Here is a 24,851-nt window from a genome sequence, read left to right on the forward strand (position 1 = left end):
ACAAATTCCAGTCAAATATCTAAAGGCCTATTAGGAAGGCTCTCCCTTGCTATGTGAAGAATTTTCCCCTTCCCAAAAATCGTAAGGTTGAGGGGAATCTCCAGAGCTACATAGAAATTACTTCGCTTAATTTACAACTCTGCCATCTCTTTGCCAGGGAATATGAACACGAAGCCCTTCGGAAAAAGTTCACCCATGCTCAGTCTTATGACTCAGAGTCAGACCAGGACTATGGTTATGACTGGGGACCTGCCACAGACCTGTGACCACACCACCTGCCACATGGCCTCCTTCCTGGGCAGGGAAGCTGTCCTTGTCATTCCACTGCTGGTGGAAAGCTTCCAAGGCCTTTAATCTCCTATGCAGAGGAAAACAATCGCAGGATGTGGCAAAATTTTGAGCCCCTGCAAGTTCTCATCACCAGCTTTGCCTCGGGAGGTGGTTCTTGTTCCGGGAAGGTTGCTTTTCTCTTTCACCATGTTGCCTTAAGTTCTGGGCACTCCAGGGCAGCCAGGAAGAACAAACCATCCAAGATGGAAATCTGGTCTTCAGTTGCTCCTCTCCACAGTCCTTAGCAGGGCAGCTCGTCTCAAGCTGGATATCCGGTGCCTTCAAGCTGCTTCGACCCTTTGATCAAGACTAGAATTTCCACTTGTCCTCCGAACAAATTCATAATACAGCTCTGAAGGGCTTTGCAACCATTTTTATGTCATTCTGGATCCATTTAACTGGGATAGTGAGCCTCAAGCTGGATGTACAGCATCCTCAGGGAGGATCCTTCTGTGCTTCAGGGGAGGCTAAGAACGTCCACCTTGTCTTCTGAATTGATGCACAATGCTTGTAAGGAGGCACCCCACAGCCGTCCTAGATCCATTCACCAAAGATGAGGACCGTCTCAAGAATTTTAAAGCTAGGCCTCATGTATTGTTGTTCCCCTTCCCCACGAAAGAGAAGAGGACTATGTTTGCTTGTAAACCACACTCCGTGTTTTCTCTTTGGATCTTGAATAGCCCTTCTTAAATCTTTCTCCTCTACATCTGTCGCCAGCTAATACGATACCCTATTTGCCAGTCAAGACCCCCCACCCACCCTCCCCATCCTTTACTTCAGGCCTAGAGTGTTGCTGGGTAATCTCACACAACCGCAAATTAAGGCCGAAATGTCATGAGAGTGCCAATTTCAACTATTAGGTAACACCGAAGTCTCATTCATTCTTGTTTGGAATCTCTCATGATTTGGCCTTTTCAAAAAAGCTAATTGGGAGGTTTACGCGTTTATGGTATTAAGGGCACTACTGCCTGCTCACGGTCTGTTTCTCTGGGATTCATTTTATAATTCCCCTTTATAATGTGCAATGCGGTGGTAGGAGGGAGACTTAATTCTGCCCTTTTAATCACCAATGTGAAAGGGTGTCAAGCATACCTAATTCCTTTTTTATCTGTATAACTTCCATTTAGGGTTTCTCCCCTTTACTGTGTTTTTTGGGCCTCTGCAAATGCCAAGGGACACCCACGGACAGAGAGCAGCCTGGGATGAGGGAATCTGATTTATTGCCTTAATGTACCCAGATGACCTTCTCCATATGTGATGAGGGAAGATGGAAGAACAGTCATTCTCCCCTCCATCATTTGTGCCTTTTGTATTAAAGCATTTCTTTTCAGCTAAGTTGCATGGACCTCTTTTTGGTTAGTAATGGGGAAAAGACAGCAAAACGTGGGATGCTGGCTGACTTGCTGGTTTGGAAGGAAAAAGTCAGGTGTCGTCTCATCTATCTATATTTTATTTATTTATATATCACATTTATATAGGCACCCATCTCACACCAAGCGACTCTATATACTACTAAAACTCTCGTTGTGTTCATGTTTGTCTGTTTGTACCCTCAAGTTAGCCCAAACGGTGCATTATTACTGCAACAATTTTTGAATCCAGGTACCTAAAATCCGCTAACTTAAAGAATGCATGAAAAATCCGGGACCCATTACTCCTGTGGAATTGAAATTTCCATGAAGTTCAAGTCAGTTTTATTTGAAAAGTTTTGGCCGAGGCCGCATCCCCACAGTTGCGTGATCATGATTTCTGATGCTCCCTGCCAGCTTCCCACAAGCGAAGTCACTGGGGAAGCCAGCAGGAAGTCAGAAGTCGCTCCCACTGCTTTTTGGCCCACCTGTGGTTATTCTGTTTATCTGTTTAGGTAAGTAATTATTGACTTATTTTTGACGTTTGTTTGCCACTACAATTATTTTCCTGTTTATGATATATATTCTTCTTAGATGATGATGGGACCGTCCAGCATTGGGGTGGTCAGCCTAAAATTTCTTTCTAAAGAAATTTCTTTCTAGAAAATTTCTTTCTTTCTAAAATTTCATTCTGGTCACATCAGACTGCACTACCTTTCTCTCAAAGGATGACCCAACGGGTCACAAGGTTGCCTAGTTGTTAATAAAAAATACCCTAGCAGTGAACAATACTTAGTTTTTGCAAATGCTCAAATCACTTCAGGTGGTCTAGGAGATAAAAAGGGCATTGATATCCTGAAGGAATAACAACCTCAGTACAATTATTACCCCAAGCTCATTAACTCAGTGCAAGTATTATCTCTAGTGCCTAAGAGTAATTATTTCACTTTAAAAGGAGAAAGCATCGCAGTGGTAAAGCAACAGTGGTAGCAAAACCAGCTCAACGTCAACGTGTTCAAAACTGCTAATTTGGATTTTATATATCAAAAGTTTTGCTCTGTCAGGGCTGGAGAGGACACAGAGAGCCACCGTGCTTTGAAATAACGTTGGGAGGCGTACATTGCTGGAAAGATGCGGACTGTCCGTGTGATGCTATCAACTCAGACACCTTAACATTTGGGGGATGTTATGCTTGTGTTCCAAATGAGATTGGAAACTCCAAAGAAGTGGCGATACAGGATTAAGCAACTCTTGCTTTACAGCGCCTATGCGCAGGGTGCTTTGCACCTCATGCTTTACTATGAAAAAGTGGTGAAGGTGCCATGCTTAAGCCTTGCAAGCACTTCTTCCTTCCTGCTAGCCGTCAAAGGATGTGGTTTCCATTGATGGTTAAGAGCAGTGTTTCTCAACCGTGGTGACTGGGGAATTCTGGGAGTTGAAGTCCACACATCTTCAAGTTGCCAAGGTTGAAAAACACTGATTAAGAGCATCGGTCTGCCACAAGACACAAATAAAGAATGGGATTTGCAGTGGCCCAAAATAACAGTGCCATGCTACAATATGCAAAGATGTAATCAACCCAACTGTGGTTTGCTGAATTAATCAAAGTGCCTGGATTTGTTTAACACCCTGAACTGCCAATTAATCTCAAGGGTTAAATTGGCAGAATATTTGCAATGAACCAATCACATGTCAATCTAGCACATGTCATCCATCCATGATGGCAGGATCCACAGGGGGAAGGGTCAAGCTGATCCCGGCAGCACGAAAGGATCAAGCGTCAATCATGCTGCTCTTGACTTTTTTGACCCTCCCTGCAGATATCAATACCCCATGAACAAAAATGAACAAATCATGAATAAAACGAATTATTTCACTGGGGCTAGGGATGGGCAAGAAATATAGTTCTCTTAATAGTTATGTTTTAATGCATGGATGACAGACGTTTGCAATACAGCACAGTTCAGAGCAAATTTGGCAGGTCTTCTCCCCACTTCCTTTTTCAGGCCTAATCAGGTTAAAAAAACTTTGACCCACTCCCATTCCTCATTTGTTCAACTCACTGCTTGGAAATCCCTAACCTAGCGTATTGAGCAAATCCAGCCTTTCTCTTTCTCCAAACAGAGAAATAGTGACTGTCACCCTTTTCTAGTTAATTTGAACTAAGATTGGGAAATGATTCAATTCATAAAAATATCAGAAAGTGATTTTTTATTGTATCACAAACATGCTTTGCAGTGTCCTTGGGAAAATGCAGCAAGTAGCTGAGTTTATTGCCAATTTATGCACCATGGCAGAACAAAGGGAATAATCCTATTTCCAAACATTGGGATGTGGGAGTTGGTTTTTAAATGCTTCTTTAACCAGGTTTTTAAAATCAGAGTTGTTCTTTGTATCCCATTCCCTGACAGGCTTGCTTACTCCTTGTCGGGAGATCTCTATGCAAGCAGCAGATTTAAAAAACATTTTAGCCATTGCCTAAAAATCATTACTAGACTGGTATCCAATTCTCATAACATGCAAATCATATTAAGGGTTTTAGATTTCACTCTCTGTGTTGTGTGAATGTGAACCTTGCTGGTACGTTTGTAGCAGGATTCTGTCTCGATTTACTGTGGTCAGTGTCATATGCGTCCAGTACAAGCATGATGATGTACGTATCATTACATCACCACACAAGTAGTGTAAAAGAGAGATATAAATAGGGATAGGTACTATCCCAAAGGATTGAAACAAAATTTTAACAGTCCTGATAGATGGGAAGCATGAGCTGAAAGTAAAAGAATGAACTCTAACAAAAACAAATGCAAAGTTCTTTGCTTAGGAAACTTTTTTTTTCCTAAACAAAGAGCAATTTAAAAACATTTAATGCACAAAAACAGAATAGAGGATACTTGGCTAGGTAAGAGGACTTGTGAAAAAGATCTCGGAGTAGTAGTTGAATGCAAGGAGGATATAAGTGTGTGATGTGGCTGCAAAAAAGTTAAATGCAATTTTAGGTTGCATCAACAGATACAGTTTCTAAGTACTATTACCCCTTCAGCCAACTTAATTATGGTATTCAAATCTCTTTGCTACTTGCCCCACCAGAGTTTCTAGAATTTGACTAGAATGCTGGCTCTGTTTAAAGCATTTTCTTTATTGTCATGAGAATGCAGTTACATTCCAAGTCTCTCTCCAGTTCTGTGACTCTTGCTGGCTCACCAGATGCCACGTTACTCCATGGATAAATGTTGCTGCTATCACAGCTCTGAAAAAATATCTCAAATTTAATAGGGGTAGTTATTCCAGAATTGCCTGTGAATGGTGCGAAACTTCCCAATTCACCCTTTTAAATCCTTGGGCATGAACAGAGATGCACAGATAACGGTCAAAACGGTGGGGTTTTTTTGTTTTACTGCTGTTATGAGATCCAGCACGTTCTCTTGGTTTTGAAATAAGCAGCCTTGAGAAGTGAGGCATGTTGCAAAACCCATTGCAAATGAGCATTTCAAAACAGTTACCCTTCTCACAATTCCTGTACGTGCAAGACCTATAGAAATTGCATCAGGGATTCAGAGGTTTTTACTCAGAGGTTTTAAGCCAGGAAAGGAAACAAGTCTTCCATTTTTCTTTATTATTATATTATCAGGAGTCTGAAATAACATCATGGATAGAGTGAAGGGTTCCAACAATACAGGGCCATTGCCACGCTAAGACGTTCGCCTTAGTTCAGCACAGTGTGGTGTGTGAACTCAGCCACTGTGGTTTCCAATCATGGTTTGTTGTTTAACACAGAGGTCAGCAGCCTGCCAGACCTCGAGATATGGTCCCAGAAAAAAAGCAGAATTCTTGAAAATCACCCAAATCTCACAAGGAAGCTTGGATAAAAATGAAAACACAACATTGTGGATGTTATTTTCTTTTGGAGCTGGGAGTCAGTACATAAATGTTGCTGACCTGGGCTTAGCATATGTCAGTGTTTCTCAACCTTGGCCACTTGAAGACGTGGGGACTTCGACTCCCAGAATTCTCCAGCCAGCCATGCTGGCTGGGGAATTCTGGGAGTCAAAGTCCCCACGTCTTCAAGTGGCCAAGGTTGAGAAACACTGGCGTACATGGTAAAACAAACCAGACTTTAATGCAGTTTCTAAGCCTTCCTAGTCATTTGTGAAAGCTTTTGGGGAGAAGTTTGCAATCCTGCTATGTTACTTTTAACGTTTACAAAGCAAGTTCAAACTTCTCTCTGAGCAGTCCAGGCTGCTTCGCGCGGATTGTCTTGTTTGAAAGCAGCCAACTCTTACAAGCACTCAAGTGCGAGCGGGAAGATGCTTTAAAAAAGACCGCAAGTAATGTTCATTTCCCTCATTTTTGGTGTGCAGAGAATAATTACTATCTATAAAAAAAGAGCATTCGTAATTTCACTTTCTCTCTCTCCGCGATCTGCTATGGGAAATAATAATTTTATAAGTTTGTAGGAGTAGTTTAAGAAACAAAATGTATGCAGTAACTCCACGGCAACTCACAGAATTGTCAGCAGGGTGTTGAAGTCACCCCGGGAGGGCTTGCTCTGATTTCTAACAGCAAAGGCCAGACTTGTATTGCTGCAGAAGAGGATTTCAGGGGTGGAAGCGGGATCCCACACAGCCAGGGAGAGTTGGGTGGGATTTTCTCCTGCCCCCAAATCCTGCTGGGCAGAATCTTTTAAATTTGCCTTGCCTTGACCACAACACTGCTGCAACCTGATTGTGGACTGAACCACTTCAAAGAGCATTTACCAAATGCTAAGCTTTGATACTTCCCTCATGTTGTCTTGCCTTCGAAAAGAAGTCTCTGTAAAAGAGAACACCTTGAGAAACAGGAAAGCCCATCTCCACCTGCTTGGCGATCTTCAGGAATTTTTTAAAAATGACTTGAATAAAACCAAGGGCTTCTTCCCACCCTGCACCATTGCTCACCCCTTGAAGGGCTAAGTCTAACCCCACCACTTCAGGTACAACACAGCACAGCACAGCAGTGTCAGGTTAAATCTCCAATATCTCTTGCTTTCTCAAAGCCCTAGTGCAGAAGGTAACCTTGAGCCAGCCAGGGATAACCACACCCCACATGTATTCTCCCAGCAAGGGAAACAAACAGCTAACTTGGCTGGGATGCTTCAGGCAGTCGAAACAGGCGTGCCCCTGTCCACTCCCTTGTGGATCTGGGGCGCTGAGCTCCGAGGCTGGCTTCCGATCTTGGGGGTGCAGCAAGCTTGTGAAGCAGCCGCAGGAAGCCGGGTTGCCGAGACCCGCCCCATCAGAGGAAGACTGGTTGCTCCTGGCCAGTTAAAAGACGATAGGTGGAGGCTGGCATGGTTTTGATATGAACCTGCAAGGAAGCAGAAGCACGACCAAGTCAGGGGCCACATCTGAAACTGAGCAATTGCACACCAGGGCTCACACGGAGGTGAGGGGGGCTGCATGGTCACAAAATGGCTGCCACACTGGCTATGGTTTATATCAGTGTTTTTCAAGCTGGGGAATTCTGGGAGTTGAAGTCCACACATCTTAAAGTTGCCAAGTTTGAAAAACATTGGTCTATGTTTACTGCAAAAGGTAAGCAAAGTTCCTCTCTGCCACCTGTTCCATCCTCTCCTCACCCACAATTTCTAATCGCACCCATTTCAGCTTAGGCTTTCAAGATTCGATTATTAGGTAGCCTTCCCAGAATCCCTGCAGCGTCTGTTTCTTGACCTGGCCTGCCTCAAAGGGCTGGCATCAATCTTGAAAGTGTCAGGCCCAGCCCAAGAACAATGGTGAAGCAGTCCAGTCGAGTACAGTTCCTTTATTAGTTTACACCTTATAGACAGCATCTTGCCAAACTCAATCTATACAACAGCAACTAGTAGATATACCCTGGGAGATTCTAGGGAGTGGAATCTCTAGGGATTCCTGAACCTCTTTCGCTTCCCACACTCTCCCTGAGGACTGTATTGTCTCTTGTCTCCTTTCCCCTGCTGGAATCCACTCCCTCCCTCCCGATAGCCTTGATCTCTCACATCTTTCTCCTCCTCGTAGATACATTCCATCACAGAAAGCCTGTCCAAGTTTCTCTCTGTCCCAACTTATACTATACAAAATCAAGGTGAGGTTTTGGGGCTTCTGTCTCTGGACTGTGTAATGGCTTGTCTGAGACACTCTTCAATAGCTCTTTCACACATTCTCTCAAATCAGCTCTAACCTTCTTTACAGACCCTCTGCTTCTATTGATTCAGCCTCGACTGCATTTGCTGTTCAGCAGTGATGTCACTTAGACGATTCATACAGTAGAGGTAGTCCTCACTTAACGACCATTTGTTTAGCGACCGAAGTTACAACAGTGCTGAACAAAGGGACTTACAACCAGTCCTTGCACTTACAAGCGTTGCAGCATCCCTGCGGTCACGTGATCACGATCCAGGAGCTTGGCAACCAGCTTGCCCTTAAAATAGTTGCAGTGTCCCAGGGTCATGTGATCGCCATTTGCAACCTTCCCAGCCAGCTTCTGGCAAGCAAAATAAATGGGGAACCACATGATTTGCTTAATGGTTGCAGTGATTCGCTTAATGACTGCTGCAAAAAAGGTCATAAAATTGGGTGCGACTCACTTAACAAACATCCCACTTAACAACAAATTTTCCAGTCCCTATTGTGAATGTTAAGTGAGGACTACCTGTACTCAGGTTTGCAACCCACCACAGTTCGAAAAACCTTTTCACAAATTTGCCAAGCCAGGTGCATCTGATTTTTTTTCTCCCCTGGGCAATATCACATGAGAATTAAGAGCCCCACCTTGAGCTCCTTGCGAAGAAAGAAAACAGAGGAAGCCTTTTCAATGTGGCTTTTTCACAACAGGGCTTTTCGCGAACAGATAAGCAAGCTGTGCATGTACCTCGCTGACTGCTTGCGAAAGGATCTGAATGATCTTCTCGTGCGGCATGGCCACCACGCTCTGCCCATTGATCTCAATGATGCGATGTCCCACACGGACGCCACCACGTTCTGCAATCCCACCACGCATGAGGCTACAGATCTGGGCATAATGAAAACTCCACTTGTATGGCTGAGTTTGCCAAACAAAGTCACCAAGTTTTGCTCACGCACATACCCCATTTCCAAAGCTTCATCATCAGAGCTGAGAGAGACCTTTGAGGGCATCTAGTCCACCTCCCAGCAGATATAGCATTCCTGAGAGGGTAGCCAGTCTAGCACAAGGAGGTCACAAACCACACTCTTCCCCCTCCAAGCCGTAGGTGCACCTCCCCTAGTTTCAAGTGAATTACACGAGCTGAATTTAATTGATAGAATTGAAAGTAATTCTAATAGAAATCACATCTGGTTGCACCTTGACCATCGCCCACTTTTTGGCATGCAACCCCTAGGCACACTGACTAAAAGCAAAGTGTGGTTCCAAAAGTTTGCACAACAATCCAGAAGCTTTTATGGTCAGGAAATTTCTCTCCCCATTCAGCCAAAATCCACTTCATTACTTCTACCTACTGCTTCATCCTCTGCCTTCTGGAATGGCTGAGAACAAGCCTACTTCACATACTTGACATTCATAACGGTGTCTCCCCTCTAAAGAGACACCAAACATTGACACCAAACATTTGAGGACTTCCTATTGGTTTCAGATAATCTAGTCCAGGGCTTCTCAGCCTTGGCAGGTTTCAGATGTGTAGACTTCAACTCCCAGAATTCCCCAGCCAGCCTTGCTGGCTAGGGAATTCTGGGAGTTGAAGTCCACCGGTCTGAAAGTCCCCAAGGCTGAGAAACCCTGATCTAGTCATATTTTTAACTGGGGACTGTATACAGTATTAATTAATCAAACATGAGAATGCCTAAATAAAATTGCTTCCTGAGAGTGTTAAAATGAGTATTAACTAATTAAGAAATATATTAACTCTAACACTCTCAGGAAGTCTTAATAAAACACAGGTGCTGTATTTTATGCATTCTGAGAAGCAGTCATATTTTTTTCTTTCTTGGATGTTTAGAAATGAGGGGAAGCTATTGCAAAGTTTATTTAGACGGAAAGATTGACATAACACAGGTCAGTGTTTCTTAACATGGTGGCGGAAGAGCCTTGGAGGTCCCCCAAGATCCTCTCAGGAGTCCGTGAAATCAAAATCCTTTGCCAGATGTTGAAGATATTTGCAAAAATTTAAAACACTCTGCTCATTATTATTTTTATTCGTTAAAAAAAATAGGATTTTTCATGAAAAATATGTTATTCAAGTTAATATCTAGTGGGTTTAATATTTTTATTTTTACACGATTCTGTAAATATTCTAAAAATGTGCCAATTTCAATTTTTAATACGGTAAATAACAATAAATATAACCCATACAAACAAAAGCTCTTTTGGGGTCCTCCCTAATTTTTAAAAGTGGGAAGAGTTCCTGAGAGAAAAAGGTTTAAGAAACACTTATTGGAGAACAGTACTCAGAACAGCACTCATAATCTGATCTTCCTTGCATTTATATACCATCTTTTCAATAAACTCAAGTCCAATTGCCTTAACTGCTATACCACACTACCAGCCCTTTCCACAATCAAATCCGACAGAGAACTACCTGTATTTTGGATTCCCCCTAAACAGGGAGCTTGGCTTACTTGTTTGAGCCACCTAGATTACTCACAATGCCATTTTCCACACAGAATCCCAGAGGATATTTTGTGCCAGGTCTTCGAACAATCGCTGTAGTGACAGGGGGGCAATGAACAATGCTGAGGGTTACTTCAGTCTGGTTTTTCAAATCCTGGGAAGAAAGAAACCATCGAGATTAAAGTCTGAAATTAAGGTCGACGTTGTTCAACAACAGCAAGTTTTTGTTCTGTACATTAAGTCGATTAAAAAAGAAAGTAGTAGTTGGAAAAAGGAGAAATCGCTTCTTTTGCCAGAAGTCTGAATTGTCTGATCACAAACGGCTTTTGAAATAAGGTCAGGGCTGCTGGTTGCTTACCTCTGAATTAGTCTAATTCAGTGTTTCTCAACCTTGGCAACTTTAAGATGCGTGGACTTCAACTCCCAGAATTCCCCAGCCAGCCATGCTGGTTGGGGAATTCTGGGAGTTGAAGTCCACACATCTTAAAGTTGCCAAGGTTGAGAAACACTAGTCTAATTTCATCTGTTCTGATTAGAAGCAGCTTTTAAAATTCCCAGGCACAGAAGCATTTCTTGCTGTTGCCAGCTGCGTAGAATGCTTTAAACTGTGGGAGGCTTGAATGTGAGGTCAGAGAGGGTGCTGTAAGCTACTGAACTCTCCCCCCTGAAAACATTATGTATCTTGCTTCCACAAGGCTAGAGGAGATCATAAGCCACAGTCTTTGATCTCCTGGAAAGTACTGTAAGCCCCAGCCTTCACTTTTCTAGCACACGTTCAGCCTGGGAGTAATGACAACTTTACAATCGCTTTTGCATGCTGGACAAACTGGTTTGGGTTCAGAAGCTAAGCAGGGCTGGGCCTAATTAATATGCATGTAATGTTTATGAGGGCTAAAAGACCTGAATAGGACATCATGAGTATGTGGATAGGAGAAAATCGCAGGGCTGGAGGCCAGAGTGGGAAGTAAAAAAGAATTACCTTTGAAGAAAGGAAGGGCAAGCCGTATCTGTAGAGATGAGGCCTGTCATTCCTTTCTTCTAAGATATTCTTCCCAAGAAAGCTAAATGAATAGGCTCATGGGATCACCAGGAATTGAAGGAATCATACAATCACACAGTTGGAAGGGAACTTAGAGGTCATCTATTCAGGATGAGGTAGGGCATTTCTGATAGATGAACATCCAGCCTTGATTTGAAGATCTCTAGCTTGACTTGAGGGCCCCTTTCTCTTGTATTACCAAACAACAAGGTCATAAACGCTCTCCTATAACAACAGAAGCTGCTGTCTCTCACCCGTACAATGCTCTGGCATGAGGGCAGGGGCAGCCCCACAAGGCTCGTCCCATTGATGGACATGATGCGGTCTCCAATGCTCAGCTTGCCGGATCGCTCCGCGGCTCCCTTGTGCATCAGGTTTGCAACGACCACGGTGGGAAGGATGGAACCCCAACCAGACTCCACAATCACCACGCCCAGGATCTCACCCTTCTCTTTGGAGATGATGATCTGTATGAAGACACCAGACAGCAGAGGAGGGAGATATCAGGCCGAAGGAGAGGGGGACCAATCCTTTGAGGGGCCCTCGAAATCCACAAATGTTATTGTCATCTAAAGGAGCAGTACAAACTTGTAGGAAAGTCACAAAGATGGAGATATAAGATCCCTCTTAATGTCCATGCAGAATATAGCTCATGGAAGTTGGCAGCTGACTTAAGAGAAGCAGTTTATGTGCCTCCAAACCTGATTATTATAAATCTGTCCAGAACAGGGGCAAGCAAGCTAATTCTTTTGGTCTCCCATGGCCATAGGGACCTTTTTAAAACTAAAATAAGTAGTAGTAGTAGTAGTAGAAGTAATAATAATAATAATAATAATAATAATAATAATAATAATAATAAAAAACATATGCTGCCTGACTTCCAGAGATTAAAATTGGGGGAGGAGCGTCAAACCAGATCTGTTATACATAGCGGAGGCTTAATACAGCTATCTTAGAATGTACTATAATGTAGGAAAATATTATGCATCTGGAAATCAGCAATTTGTTATGTATTTTGGGAAGCTCTGGGGACGGAGAACTATGAGCTGCAATCAACCGCAACAGAGAAGGTGGTCCCACGGTTTCCTCGGCTACTCACGCTCTGGCATGACAAACATTGGAGTGTTTCTGCTGCAGGCTGGGACACAGTTATTTTGCCCCAGTGAGTCTTTTTTTCCCACTGAAAGAAGATGTGTGTCTTGCTGCATCACACTCTTGTCTTCATTTTACACCTTTTAAAAAAGCATTATCTTATTTGAGAAATAACTTGCTGAGAAGGAAAACAGAAAGTCTGTGTAAAGCTTTGCTGTATAAAGTAAAACATTCAGATGAATTGTTCTGAGGAATGATAGAATATTCTGGTTTTCTTCCGGACAAGGCTGATCAGTCTGTTCCAGGAAGACTTGCAATTTTCTGGATATTATTTTTCCAGAACCACTTCCTATATCAGAACACTTAGAGCCGGAAAACTGTTAGATCACTGCCCTGTGGGCCTAAATTGCAGAGTCTGGTAGAAAGGGGAAAACTCTGGAGATCCCTGGCATATTCTTACCCTGGACAAAATGTTTTGCACATCTGTTGGAAAGAGTGTAGAATGCATTTGGAATGGAGGTAGCCAACTGCACGACCTAAGTGATCTTCCACAAGATATCAGGATTATCATCATCATCATCATCATCATCATCATCATTTCTTACCATAAAATGTGACACAATGGATCCTTCCCAAGGTTCATCAAATCCAGCACATTTTATATGCCCTCTTGGGGCACAGAACGGGGGATTTTCCCATTCTCCATTCACTACAAACCCAGAAGGCAGGCCTGCCTTTCAAAACAACCGTTTTATAGCCTTAATCATTTCTTGTGTATCTGCCTGAAGTGTAACTAAACAAGACGGTGAAAAAAATGAGCCTTCTGCTAACGAAAGCCCAGTGGATGTGTTAGACTACAACCTCCATCATTCCCAGCCAGCGGCAGGCTGGGGTTCATGACATTGTAGTCCAACGCATCCAGAGGGACAACCGGGCCAAGACAGGATTGGTGGAAACTGAGTGGCCTGCCCAGCCATTGGTCAATTCTAAGGCCCAGCAAAGGAGACCGTCTGAGATGGGCAGCTGTCTCCTTGGTGGTGGGTGTGTGGTTCCAACGCTCCTCACCTGCCCATCCCTCCAGCAAAACATCCCCTCTCCGTTCTTACTTCCTTACAGTTCTCTTGCTTGGAGAAGTGAGCCAGGTCTCCATTATACAGCTCCTCCCCCTCGGTCAGGGCAGGATCCTCGTCATCATTCTCGCCCTGCGTGGCGCCAAGCTGGCTGGGGTCAATGCCACTGGCCCGCAGGAAGTGCTGGTAAGCCACGCTAAAGACCTGTCCGATGGCTTGGGCTATCAGCTGGGCCTGTGGGACAAGAGGCAGAAGATGACAACCCTTTCTACAGCTTCAGGACTAGCTTCTTTTCAAGAGGGCAGTTACGCCAACAAGACAGGATCTGCTCTAATCAAGGCAGTGGTGCGCATTTGAACCTCTAGCCTGGAGAGACAGGGACTAGGTTCACACATCACACCCACCCACAGATCTGCTTACTGAATCAACTCGGATCATTTAGGTTCACACAACCTACTAAGCCAAAAGGAAGCAAACTAAGGCTTAGCATGTTGCGAGATCCAGGACTTGCTAAGGAAAGAAGGCAATCCATTTTTAAAATGAGTTCAGTTCAACTGGGCTGCAGCAAAGACAGAGCAGAGACCACAGGTCTGGTCAACCAGCCCGACTGAAGGACCACCTGCCACAACCCTAACCTCAAGCAAACCATGTGTGCAATCTCTAAATAGCACTTAGTATTTTAGGCACTTCGTACATGAGAGACCATGTACGATGGTAAATAAGTAATTCCTGGCTATCTTGCAAATATTTATCTATGGATAAGTATTTGCCCAACAGTATCACCTTGAGAGCCAGATCCAATAAGATATATTGGCTATATCATGGATCAGGGATAGAGTATTGAATATTGCAGAGACTTCTACCAGGAAAAGAGTCAGTAAGAGAGAACATCAGTATAAAAACCTGTAGGCTGTCATTTTGGGATAATGATAGTGTGATTTCAAAGTAAACCTTTTAATCCCCCAGATTAAGCGCACTTCCCCAATTTAAGAGGATCCACCACAAGCTGACTTTGTACTACAATGGGGGTGGGGGAGTGGGAAGTTTTAACGTGATGATGCACAAGCATTTGGCACATCGTATAACTCAGCAAAGTTCTTTCTCCAACTCCACTTCTTCTTACTGCACCAAACCAATGTTACAGGTTCCACCAGAGCTCTTTCTTTCCTATCTCAAAATGATGGGAAACCATTTGTGGCAAAAGCAGCAGCAAAGTTCAGCGGGACAGATTTTCAAGCCTCCACGTCACCCACTGATTTAAGAGGAAGGGGAGGACAAATTCCAAAACATCATCGGACAAGCTCTGTGGTGAGCTTTCCACTTCTTTATGGGAAATTAATTAATGTAATTTCTTGGATTTAATATAGCTGCCCGCTCTGGGCAGCTTACAAATCCATAAAAAAGTAAATGATTAAAACCCACAAACACAGAGTGCCTGGACTGAAACAACTAGAACAATCATCAGTACGAAGAACATAAAAAACAATACACAGGATTAACAATACAAAGAATTATACCCATATTAACTCCAGGCCTGGGAATAGGAAACAGGAATGCCCACACACACAACCCTCCCAAGAGAGGACCATGATCACATGCTGTAGGAGGCCTTCTGATTCCTTGAGAAGAGATCCAGAATATAGTGGTATTCTAGATCCAGGGTGCTTCTCACATTTCTAGATCTATCTAATTTTCATCATTCCTGGCAAACTCTCTCTCCCAATGATCCATTACAGCTGCTATCACTAATTGTCAGTGCTGTTCACCATCATTTCCCCCCACTCACGTCGGGCGAGTGGAAGACGTGGCAGATCATTTTGTACAGCTGTTTTTCGGTGGAAGTATCTGCCCGGCGAGGGAGCTTCCGACGGGCCATGAGCACTACAATATTCCCAATGTCGGCAATGTAGGAGATGGTCTGGAGGTGATGATCCATCATGGCTTCCTATGGCGGGAGGCCGGAGGAGGAGGAAGAAAGAAAGAAAGAAAGAAGTCAGAAGTATTGAAGTGATAGGTTGCCATTTTGCAGAACATTTTCCAATTGTCTGGAACTGCCTGTGCTCTCTGGATGTGCTGAATTACAACTCCTACCATCGATGGCTGGTGTGGGTCTTCCGGGCAGTGTGGCCGTGTTCTGGAAGTTTTGTTTCCTAACGTTTCGCCAGCATCTGTGACCGGCATCTTCACAGGGCAGGAGCACAGACAGAAGCAGTTCTCTCTGTGCCCAGGGTGATGTGACCTTTTTTGTGGGTATTTATAGAGATCTGAGGGGGAAAGGGGGTTGGGGTTACTGAGTGGCTGCTTGTTTTGGTGTCAGAATATGTGTGTATCTTCCTGGGGATTAGGCAGGTTTTTTTCTGCCTAATCCCCAGGAAGATACACACATATTCTGACACCAAAACAAGCAGCCACTCAGTAACCCAAACCCCCCCAACCCCCCCTTTCCCCCCCCTCAGATCTCTATAAATACCCACAAAAGGGTCACCTCATCCTGGGCACAGAGAGAACTGCTCCTGTCTGTGCTCCTGCCCTCTGAAGATGCCGGTCACAGATGCTGGCGAAATGTTAGGAAACAAAACTTCCAGAACACGGCCACACAGCCCGGAAGACCCACACCAGCCATCGTATGCCGGCCGTGAAAGCCTTCGACAAAACTCCTACCATCCTCTGCCAGCCTGGCCTCTGGCTGTTGCAGGAGCCCCCAGTTCCTTGTTCTACAGCTCGGTTCAGAGAATGTATTGGTACAAAAAGCTCAGGTGATGTGTCGTTTTCCAAAACGTACACAAAAATTATAGCTGCTGTAAAATAATATCCTGAGTTAAAATATCTCTGTGTATACATATTTTCATACATATGCAATAGATCGCACAGAGGTAGGCAGTACGGTGCCAATACACCCACAGACACTGCTTGTGCTTAATTTGTTTTTAGTACTGTAAAGATTACATTTTTTTTTAAGTTATTATCCCCAAAAGAAAAGTACAATTCCTTCCCATCAGCCTGCGGCCAGTCATTCTGTGAGTGGGCAAGTCCCTCAGTAGCCATTTTGAGAGCGCACTGCAACACGGTCTCCCCCCAAGCCAGAAAAAAATGATATAGGTAAGTGGAGCACCAGGGAATATCCTGGTTGGAGAGAGGGAGCAGTGGAATAGTTTCATCCGTGGGTCTTCTGGCTAACGGACGTTTTGTGCTGGCCCTCCTCCCCCCACCCCAAGGCAGCCATTTGGGGATCTCAGATGGGGACAGCAGGCTGAAAGCTTCACGAGCGCGCCACTGTCAATGCACCTGTGAGTCAGCGCTGAGGACCTTGATCCGTTGAGTGGAGACAAAGAGATCTACTTCAGTCATTGGCTGGGATTCTCCTTCGGGAGCCTGCATGGCAAGGCAAATGTATTAAGGAAAGAACTCAGAATTGGAGAGAAAACAGGGGATTGTGGCATGGAGCTTCATAAGGGCCCTGATGGATCTGACTTAATTTAGCCCAGTGTGGCTGACCGGAGGCTTCCAAAAAACCCATACGTGGGTGGTGCAGATCAACCACGGCTGCCACCACTGTAATGCTCCAGCGACTGCCCTGCAAAGGTAACCTGCCATTGAACATGGAGGCTCCATTTTGCTGCGACTGGAACAGAGCCCCCTTTTCTTCAGCTGTAATGGAGGAGATGTGGCTACCAAGGTCGCATCTTGCTGTCACACTCCTGCTGCCTCCCTTCTCACCTTAATCCTGTCCACGGCTTCCTGAGCTTGAGCCATGCGGACACTGATGGAAGGGTTCCTCTCCGACACCAGCTGCGTGGAACCCAGATATTTGGCTCCAAAGATCACCCCCTCCAATAGATCTTCGGGCTCACAGGGGCCTGGGACTAAGATATACAGAAAAGGCTGGTTTAATAACATTATTATTATCACCACCACCACCACCACCATTGCCATCATCACTATCTCTGCAAAATACCATACATAGCTCTCCTTAACAACATCCCTGTGAGGTAGGTTAGGCTGTGAGAGAACTGCCTCAACCTGAGGAGGGATTAGAACCCAGGTCTCCCTGCTGCTACTCCAGGACCTTCCCCACTACAACTGATTGGCTCTTTGGCTGAGAGGGAAAGAGGGACTGGCCCAAATTCAGCCAATGAGCTTCTGTGACTGAGAGGGGACTCAAACCTGGATCTCCCCACTCCTAGTCCAGCGCCTTCCTTGCTACACCTGATTGGCTCTTGGGCTGAGGGGGAGGGACTGGCCCAAAGTTCACACAACTTAGTAAATCAACCAAACTTCTTCACTTACCATCTTTGTAAGCTGGGAAAGATGACAAATTGGCTTTATTCTGTTAAAGAAAGAGGAAAGGGGACAAAAAATTGGCTTTGTTAAGCCGGGGAGGAGATCTCTGTTATTTATTTATGAAATTTGTCTGACCACCTGAAAGCCACTGGACTCTAGGCAGCTTACAAGTTTACATAATAAAAACAGGACACAAAATCAGAATAAAATTAATTTAAATAATAACTAACCTAAAAGGCTAAAAATTGAGAATTACAGAAAACAGCGCTGCTGTATCCAATTAATCCCCTTCAAACTGTGGACACCTAATATTTTGTTTTAGAAACTGGATCTAAGCACAATTTACTATAAAACTAGATAAACTTTGACTCCTGACATCCATGCGGTTTTCATATTTCCCACTGCCTTTTTCTGGATTTTTTTTTTTAACTTCCCAGTCTAGCCAACAGCACTGGAATTCTCTGGAGGTCTCCCATCCAAATATTAACCAGGCTTAACCCTGCTTAGCTTCTGGGATTAGCCAAGGTTAGCTAGCCACTAATCATTCTACTACAAGTCCCTTTACATACATCACCATGACTTCGCACAACTGATGCAAACTATATAATTTATGTCACTTGTGTGATGATGTCACGATGCACATGATATCACGGTGGTTTGCCCGCAAGCCTACCTTTCTAACAAGGAGGCAGCTTACGCTAAACAACTTCTGGGGGCAACCTCCAGGATTAGTTGGCTTGTGGCAGGATAAAAATGCAACAAATGCATCAAATAAAAATAATGTGGTGCCTTTCAGCTATTTTGGACTTCAACAACTATGATCCTCAGCCTGCAAGACCGCTAGCTGGACAGACAAGGGATAGCGGGAAGGCAAAGGTGCCTCTAATATTTGAATTGCAGCTGGATCCATCAGTCTCATCGTCTCTATATCCAAAGCAGGATATATATAAGGTTTTCGTTTTGTTGTCTTTCCTCCATAATTGTTTTAACCTTGAAAATTTAGAGGAACCAAGGGCCATCACTTTTTAAATGGGTCAAGTATGATTTAATTCCCATTACATATTTAATTGGCAGGATTCACACAACAAGCTAAGACAAAACCAAAGGAACCACATTCTGGTTTACAACCATCTCATAAATCCATTAAAGCAAACCATGTTTGGTTAAGCAAGCTACAGTAGCGTTTACCCATGGTGCTGAGCCATAAATGCAACAACCCACAATGTGCTAAGTCAAAACCACGTCAGCCCCTTGATGGCTTTCAGAGCAATGTGTGAGTGTTGTCATGCAAGATACTCACCACTGGATCGGAGGTGGGAGAAGAATCCTCCACGCGGTTCAGTCCAGGCTTCCCCACCGTTATCCAACTTGGATCTGGGGAGTTTTCCCAACTGTGAGCCTCCAAGCTGGAGTCAGAGGAACCAGTTGCTTCCAGGCCAGTGGATTCTTTGAGGAGCCTTGGGTTGGCCCTGGCCCTGGCCCCTTTTCTTCCTCTCTCTTCCAGATCCTGACAGGCAGGACCTGGAGGCCCCTTCTCTGGTGCCACAGCGCTTCCTTCAACCTCCGTGTTCTGACAGCCAGTCCTGGCCATCGCATCTGAGTGGGCCAGGGGCACCTGGTCATTCTCCTCCATGGGAGTACCCCCTTCGTAATGTAGGAGGCTGAGCAAGGTCTCCTGGTTGGCTTCCGAGGAAAGCAATTCTCGGCTTCTCTGTCCCTGGACAGACCTCAGGAGGTGGTGGGCGGCTGCCCGAAGGCCTTGCCCTGTGGCAATGTGGAGCGGACAACGGGCACATTTGCCTGGAAGTCCCTGGCACTCAGCATGCTCAAGGAGAGGTCGGCTGTCTCCATCTCCTAACCCATGGCTTTCCTCGCTGTCAGAGGCAGCCAAGAGGTCCTCTTCAGAACTGAGTAACTTGTCATGGAAGCCAGGGTTAAGTCTCTGCAGTTGGGCAAAAAGCCCTAAAAACGCAGCCTGGTCAGCCTCTGGAATTTCCTCTTCCACATCCTTCTCCTCTAACTCCATCAGATGTTCAACAGTGGCCTTGATCTTGAGGTTACTCTCTACCTCTAAGGCCTGGTCGGGTTTGGGTGTGCAGCATACGTTCTCTTCCTGAGCTGAAGGTTTGGCACCCTCATCCATAGTATTCCTGATAAGGAAACCCAAACAGTCAACACTCCTCCAAGTCACAAGAGGTCCCGTCTGCCCCAAGAAGGGAAGTCTTGAAAGCTAAATAGGGATCTTAATAATTTCTCACCCCATTTTTAGCTGGTAATAGATTTTAAGGATACTGATTTTAATTTTGATTTTAATTGTCTGGCTTCATACATCTCATTGGGCCATAATTTGCTTTAACTATGATTTATTGAACTAGCTGTGGTGGTTGTTGACACAAAACTCTCAGCCACATTGAGCAATTTGAAAATGACCATGGTCCCTGAATACCCCACTTTTCTGCTTACATAAGCACTCAAGGTGGCTTACACCAATAAAACAAAATGTCAGACATAAAACATAGCAGTAAGATCAGGACAATTAAAATCAGTATCCTTAAAATCTATTGCCAGCTAAAAATGGGGTGAGAAATTATTAAGATCCCTGTTTAGCTTTCAAGACCAGCCAAAGGCAGTTAAGTGCGGTACCAAAGATGGCTCTAGGGGAACTCTCTAATCAGAGTTTGTGGGATCATTTTTAATTAATTGTGGTATCAATAACCACTGAAAACAATGCCTGTGGGGGTCATGAACTACCCACTCCCTAGAGTCTTGCCCATCTTGGCTGATGTGCTAGCAGATGGGGGTGGAACCTGGAATAGTTAATGATAGTTTATCCAAGGGGATTAATCCCTACCTCACAAAGATTAGAGGTGGTTTATAATATTAATTGAGAGAGCCAGTTTGGTATTGTGGTTAAGCCACCAGGCTAGAAACCAGAGGATTGTGAGTTCTAGTTCTACCTGAGCACAAAGCCAGCTGGGTGGCCTTGGGCCAGACCTCTCTCTCGGCCCTAGGAAGGAAGCAATGGCAAACCACTCCTGAAAATCCTTGCCAAGAAAACTGCAGGGACTTGTCTAGGAAGTCTCTGAGAATCAGACACAATTGAAGAGATAGACAAAAAGAACTGATAGCCATCCAATTGGAACTAATTAATTAGACAACTAAGCACTCAGCAGAATAAGAATGTTCTCAGGGCCTTCATGAAGGTCAAGAGATTGGGGTCACTCCTCTTCTTGGGAGGCAATCTGAAAGGTCTACAATTAATCCTCATAGGGTGCTGTCTCAATATGGCCAAAAGGTGGTATTTACTGTCCCTTGAACATCAATAAAGGTAAATGGAAGGATGGATCATAGCAGGAATAAAATGGGAAAGAGAAGAGAGGCTCTTCACCTGGAATCCTCAGGATCCAACGAAGTGGTGTCTTGTGGTCCCAAGCACCTTCTGGACTCATCATCCCCATCCAGACCAATCCGGATCTCTTCTGCTTTAGGGCTGCAGAGACCTGAATCCAGACCTGGAAGCTTCGGGAGGACCAGGATGTCACGAGGAGAGGTGGGCAGTTGTTGGATAATGGAAGCATCTTCTTCAGGTTCAACAGGAGCCTCAATTTCATCCTCCAAATCCATGGAGGGAGGCACTAGAGACTCTGTGGGGATGCCAAACACCACATCTGGATCCCTCTTCACATCCACGCCACTGTCCGTCATGATCGCTCCTCCAGATTGGAACAAAATGACCCTACACTTGAAAACAAAATGTGAGTGTGCAGTCTTGGACTCAGATAGAGTCAGAAGGTTTCAACTTCATTTCCTTTCTCAGAAGGCATCACCTGCTGGGGGGGGCAGAATCAGTCATTGTTCTTAATGTGTGGTGGGGCAGGACTGGGTGTAGTTGAGGGCTTGAAGGTGAGGGGGGTGTTAAACTGCTCAGCCAAGAGATCACAGGCATGGCGACACTCTGTGCCTGTGACCCATCAGCCAGGCTATTTCTTTTGAGGGAACGCTAAACCCATATCCAAAATTAGCCTGGCTCACAAGTCTGGAAGAGGAGCATGGGAGAGCTTGTCATATAAAAATGTTCATACTGTAGTTACGGGGACATAAGGATAAACCCACAGTGATGCACCAAACCCCAAATAACCTAAAGTTGCCAACTCACCAGAAAACATGTGCTTGACCTGTTCCTAGGCTATTAACAACAGTGTAATCTGATTAAAAAAAACCACAGGTGAACTTATAACACTGCTGCAGGATAAGTTTTGTAATTTATCCACAAAAAGTGGCGGACTATGCAGGTGTGAGATTGATTACAAAAAAAAAAAAGCTTTTTAGGCTCATCCTTTTAATTTTTAAAAAACAGTTTCCCCAGCTCAGGGAACCATTTCCAGTCCTGATAAAAGTTTGGATTTCTCTAAAATGTAAAAATAAATGGAAGTGGAAAATGAAATGACTATAATGTAAGGGGGGAAGACCCGAAACATGACTTTAAAAAAAACACAACTCAGCTCTAGAAAATACAGTACACCATATCAACAAGAGACTACCTGAAACGCATTTGGTTAAGGGCAAGATCCAATCAGGCTTTTTTCTGGGTGAGCACACATAAGACAGCCCTGTTTAAAAAACGGGTAAGTTTTCCTGCGGTGAGAACGTTCCAGGATCTAGAAAATAGAGTTGCAAACTTCTGCATGTGCTTCGCTGGGGGAAAAAACAGGATGGCTACTTGCCAAGCAGACATACATAGAATCATTCTCCGAGGCCATCGTCCTAGGCAAAGCGCACTGAAGCTAAACTGCAAGCGTGCTGAGACAGTGCAGCAGCTGAATTTCTGTTCAAAGTCCCAGCCAGCTGGATTCCCTCCCCTCCCCTCCCCTTCCACCCACTCATTTTTTTCCCCTTTTAAAACTGTCATTCAACATTCCACGGCTTTGAGCATGCTCAGTCATGCTCGCTCGGAAAGTTCCCTGCCCTGTTTCGTTTTTGTGTTTGTTTTGCTTTAAAAAAAAGTTTTGATTTCAGTCCTTTTAATCTGAGAGAGACATTTTCCACTCGCTTCTCACTGACCTTGTTTTGCTACCGTGCTCTTGGCACAGATCACCCCAGTTTGTTGTTAGAGGAAGCGAAGCTTAAAACCCCACATGATAGATCAAATGCAGTACCTATGCTGGGGGGGGGAGTAGTTTTTATGGAAACGCATTAAAAATAGCTTCACCTTTTAAGGTCCTTTCACAAAACTTGGTTTGTTAGGATGTTATGTTGCAGTTTTATGCTGTGTCGGAAGAAGCCAGCAATCAATAATCTGGAGGACACTTCCTCGCTTCAAAGTAGGTAGGAAATTAGGCAATGCCTGCTTTTTTTAAACGAAGGAAACAAATACAGTGTGGTTTGGTTGCTGACGAAAAGTACCATCTAAGTGATTTATTGCTGCGGCTAGAGATTCAGCAAGTCTTAGCTGCGCAAATGCACCAATCGACCCAAACTAAATTTAAAGAGGGAAGAGAGACGCAGCTACACGCAATGTGAAGAGTTGGAACATTTTGCTACGCCTTACAGGCTATTCCTCAGCATATTTACTTGAAAGAAAATCTCTAGGGTCAAAGCCCCCTCAGCGTCCCCTTAATGCTCAGATCCCCTGCACAAATTACTCTGAGCCCCCTTGAATTTATTTTACACCTTTGTTCAGTCTGAGCCAGATGATGTTTTCCCCCATCGCTCTGATGTCATTGTTTACCTGCGGCTCTCTCCTTTTAAACTGAGGTTTCCATCCCCCCCCCCCGATTTTATGGGAAAGTTGACAGATCTTGAGAAGAAATAAGCAGTCCCAGGAAATCAAGTCCCGGTTTTCAAAAGAATTCCCTTCAAAAAAGTCCCCAAAGATCTATCCAACGAGTTTATGAACAACTTTCCAGCGATAGACATTTCTTAAGAGAACAAACCTGCATCTGCACGCTGAAGCAAACCTCCCCCCCTCTTTTTGGGGGGGTGCAAAACTTAAAACAAAAGCATCCCCTTGATGGGCAAACTTACTTCTAAGAAAAGTTTGGCTCTCAAGTTTGAAGAGAAAGATGAACCCTTTGTGAGTTGCACGTTCTCCGGAGTCCCTTGCGGGCAGTGATCCAACACCCAGCCAGGATCAGGCCTGCAAACTGCGGATTAAACCCGCGCGCATACAGTATAAAAATATTCAATCGCTTCTCATTTTTCTTCCTGGGGTTCGCTCGCGCTCGCTCGCTCGCTCTCTCTTTCCCGCTTGGATTGAGCATGTGCTCAGAAAGGATTCTGGGAGATGTAGTTTTCTCCTGCCAGTAAGCTTTAGCTTCCCAAAGGTGGTTGAGGATGTATCCGCCTACAGTACTTCAAAAGGAGAGAGTTTGGCTGGTTTTCCCAGCGGGCGATCCAGATTTCTGTGTTACGCAGAAGTCTGCAATTTTTTCACCAAGTTGCAAAAAAGCTTAATTGTTTAAAGTTGCTTTTTTTTTTTCCTCCAAAAAAGAATTCAGTGGCTACAGTTGGGTCTGTTCCCTCTCCAACTTGAAGAATTTGGCTTCCTACAAACCAGCCGTCGCAGTCCTGTTTGTTGGTAGAATGCAACACCCTGCTCACGTTGCACCTGTTTTCTTTGTCAAATGAACCACAGCTTGGAATTGCATTTGTCCGCTGATCAGGTTGCCTTTTGAAGACGTGGATTAAATTCCCTTTAAAAATCTATGATGCTGCTTCTCTTGTCACAGTTCCAGAATAAGAAAAATTAGATTCCAAGTGATCTGCTGGTCCCTGACACTTTGTTTGTGTTGCCTTTCCACTGTACAATATAGTTGCTTGCTCAGGAATGTAATTTAGTGAAGTAAAAAACTAAAATTTCTCTCCATCTTTACAACAGGGCTTTTCAAACTCTGTTCGATGCAACCTTAAGGTTCTGCAAGAGACTAAGAGCAAAAAAAAAAAGGTTCACTCAAACACAGCCAATTTTCTGTCACTAAAGCTTTGCCTCTTGATCAGGGGTTCTGGGAATTTCTTTTTCCCCACAGCCTGAAAAAGTTTGAAAACCCCTGTGTTAGAACACAACACAGGCGAAAATCTGCTGGGCCG

At 44.4% G+C, this 24,851-nt stretch overlaps 2 protein-coding genes across 7 annotated transcripts in view; one reads left to right on the forward strand and one right to left on the reverse strand.

Annotated features, from left to right (window-relative positions):
- The window catches only part of TJP3 (tight junction protein 3), a 47,723-nt gene extending 46,058 nt beyond the window's left edge, over positions 1-1,665 (forward strand). For all 3 annotated transcript variants that reach the window (XM_007431789.4, XM_007431787.4, XM_025168917.2), the window contains one exon: positions 158-1,665. In XM_007431789.4, coding sequence (XP_007431851.1) covers positions 158-266 — 109 coding nt within the window. In that variant the 3' untranslated portion in view covers positions 267-1,665. The remainder of the gene's footprint in view (positions 1-157) is intronic.
- Positions 1,666-3,874: 2,209 nt separating this feature from the next.
- Positions 3,875-24,851, reverse strand: APBA3 (amyloid beta precursor protein binding family A member 3). Of its 4 annotated transcripts, XR_003085095.2 has the most exons (13): positions 23,790-24,842; positions 21,154-21,506; positions 19,066-19,915; positions 17,772-17,811; positions 17,202-17,347; positions 16,770-16,856; positions 15,271-15,429; positions 13,521-13,718; positions 11,577-11,789; positions 10,318-10,437; positions 8,568-8,708; positions 5,767-7,025; positions 3,875-5,649 (listed from the first exon to the last, which is right to left on the reverse strand). XR_003085095.2 is itself a non-coding variant. In XM_088149400.1 (12 exons), exons 2-12 carry the CDS (start codon positions 21,468-21,470, stop codon positions 6,954-6,956), a joined length of 2,343 nt encoding a protein of 780 aa, XP_088005526.1. In that variant the 5' UTR covers positions 21,471-21,501; positions 23,790-24,845; the 3' UTR covers positions 3,875-6,953. The 4 variants fall into 4 exon arrangements, 3 of the variants coding, with proteins under 3 accessions (XP_088005526.1, XP_007431846.2, XP_025024684.2); XM_088149400.1 differs by having other exon boundaries at positions 3,875-7,025; positions 21,154-21,501; positions 23,790-24,845; XM_007431784.3 differs by having other exon boundaries at positions 3,875-7,025.

This window comes from Python bivittatus, unplaced genomic scaffold (assembly GCF_059951505.1).
Source record: "Python bivittatus isolate LINGU-HERP-01145 unplaced genomic scaffold, Pbiv_v1 ctg000580_np1212, whole genome shotgun sequence".
NCBI lineage: Eukaryota > Metazoa > Chordata > Lepidosauria > Squamata > Pythonidae > Python > Python bivittatus.

What these genes read in the sequence shown, in the direction of transcription:
- APBA3 (XM_088149400.1), bottom strand. Translation starts at nt 21,470, where the DNA reads ATGACGGACAGTGGCGTGGATGTGAAGAGGGATCCAGATGTGGTGTTT. An exon ending in TTTCCCAGCTTACAAAGATG is followed by an intron (nt 17,348 to 17,771) that starts GTAAGTGAAGAA and finishes TGTATATCTTAG; the next exon opens with TCCCAGGCCCCTGTGAGCCC. An exon ending in TTTCGCAAGCAGTCAGCGAG is followed by an intron (nt 7,026 to 8,567) that starts GTACATGCACAG and finishes GCTTCCTTGCAG; the next exon opens with GTTCATATCAAAACCATGCC.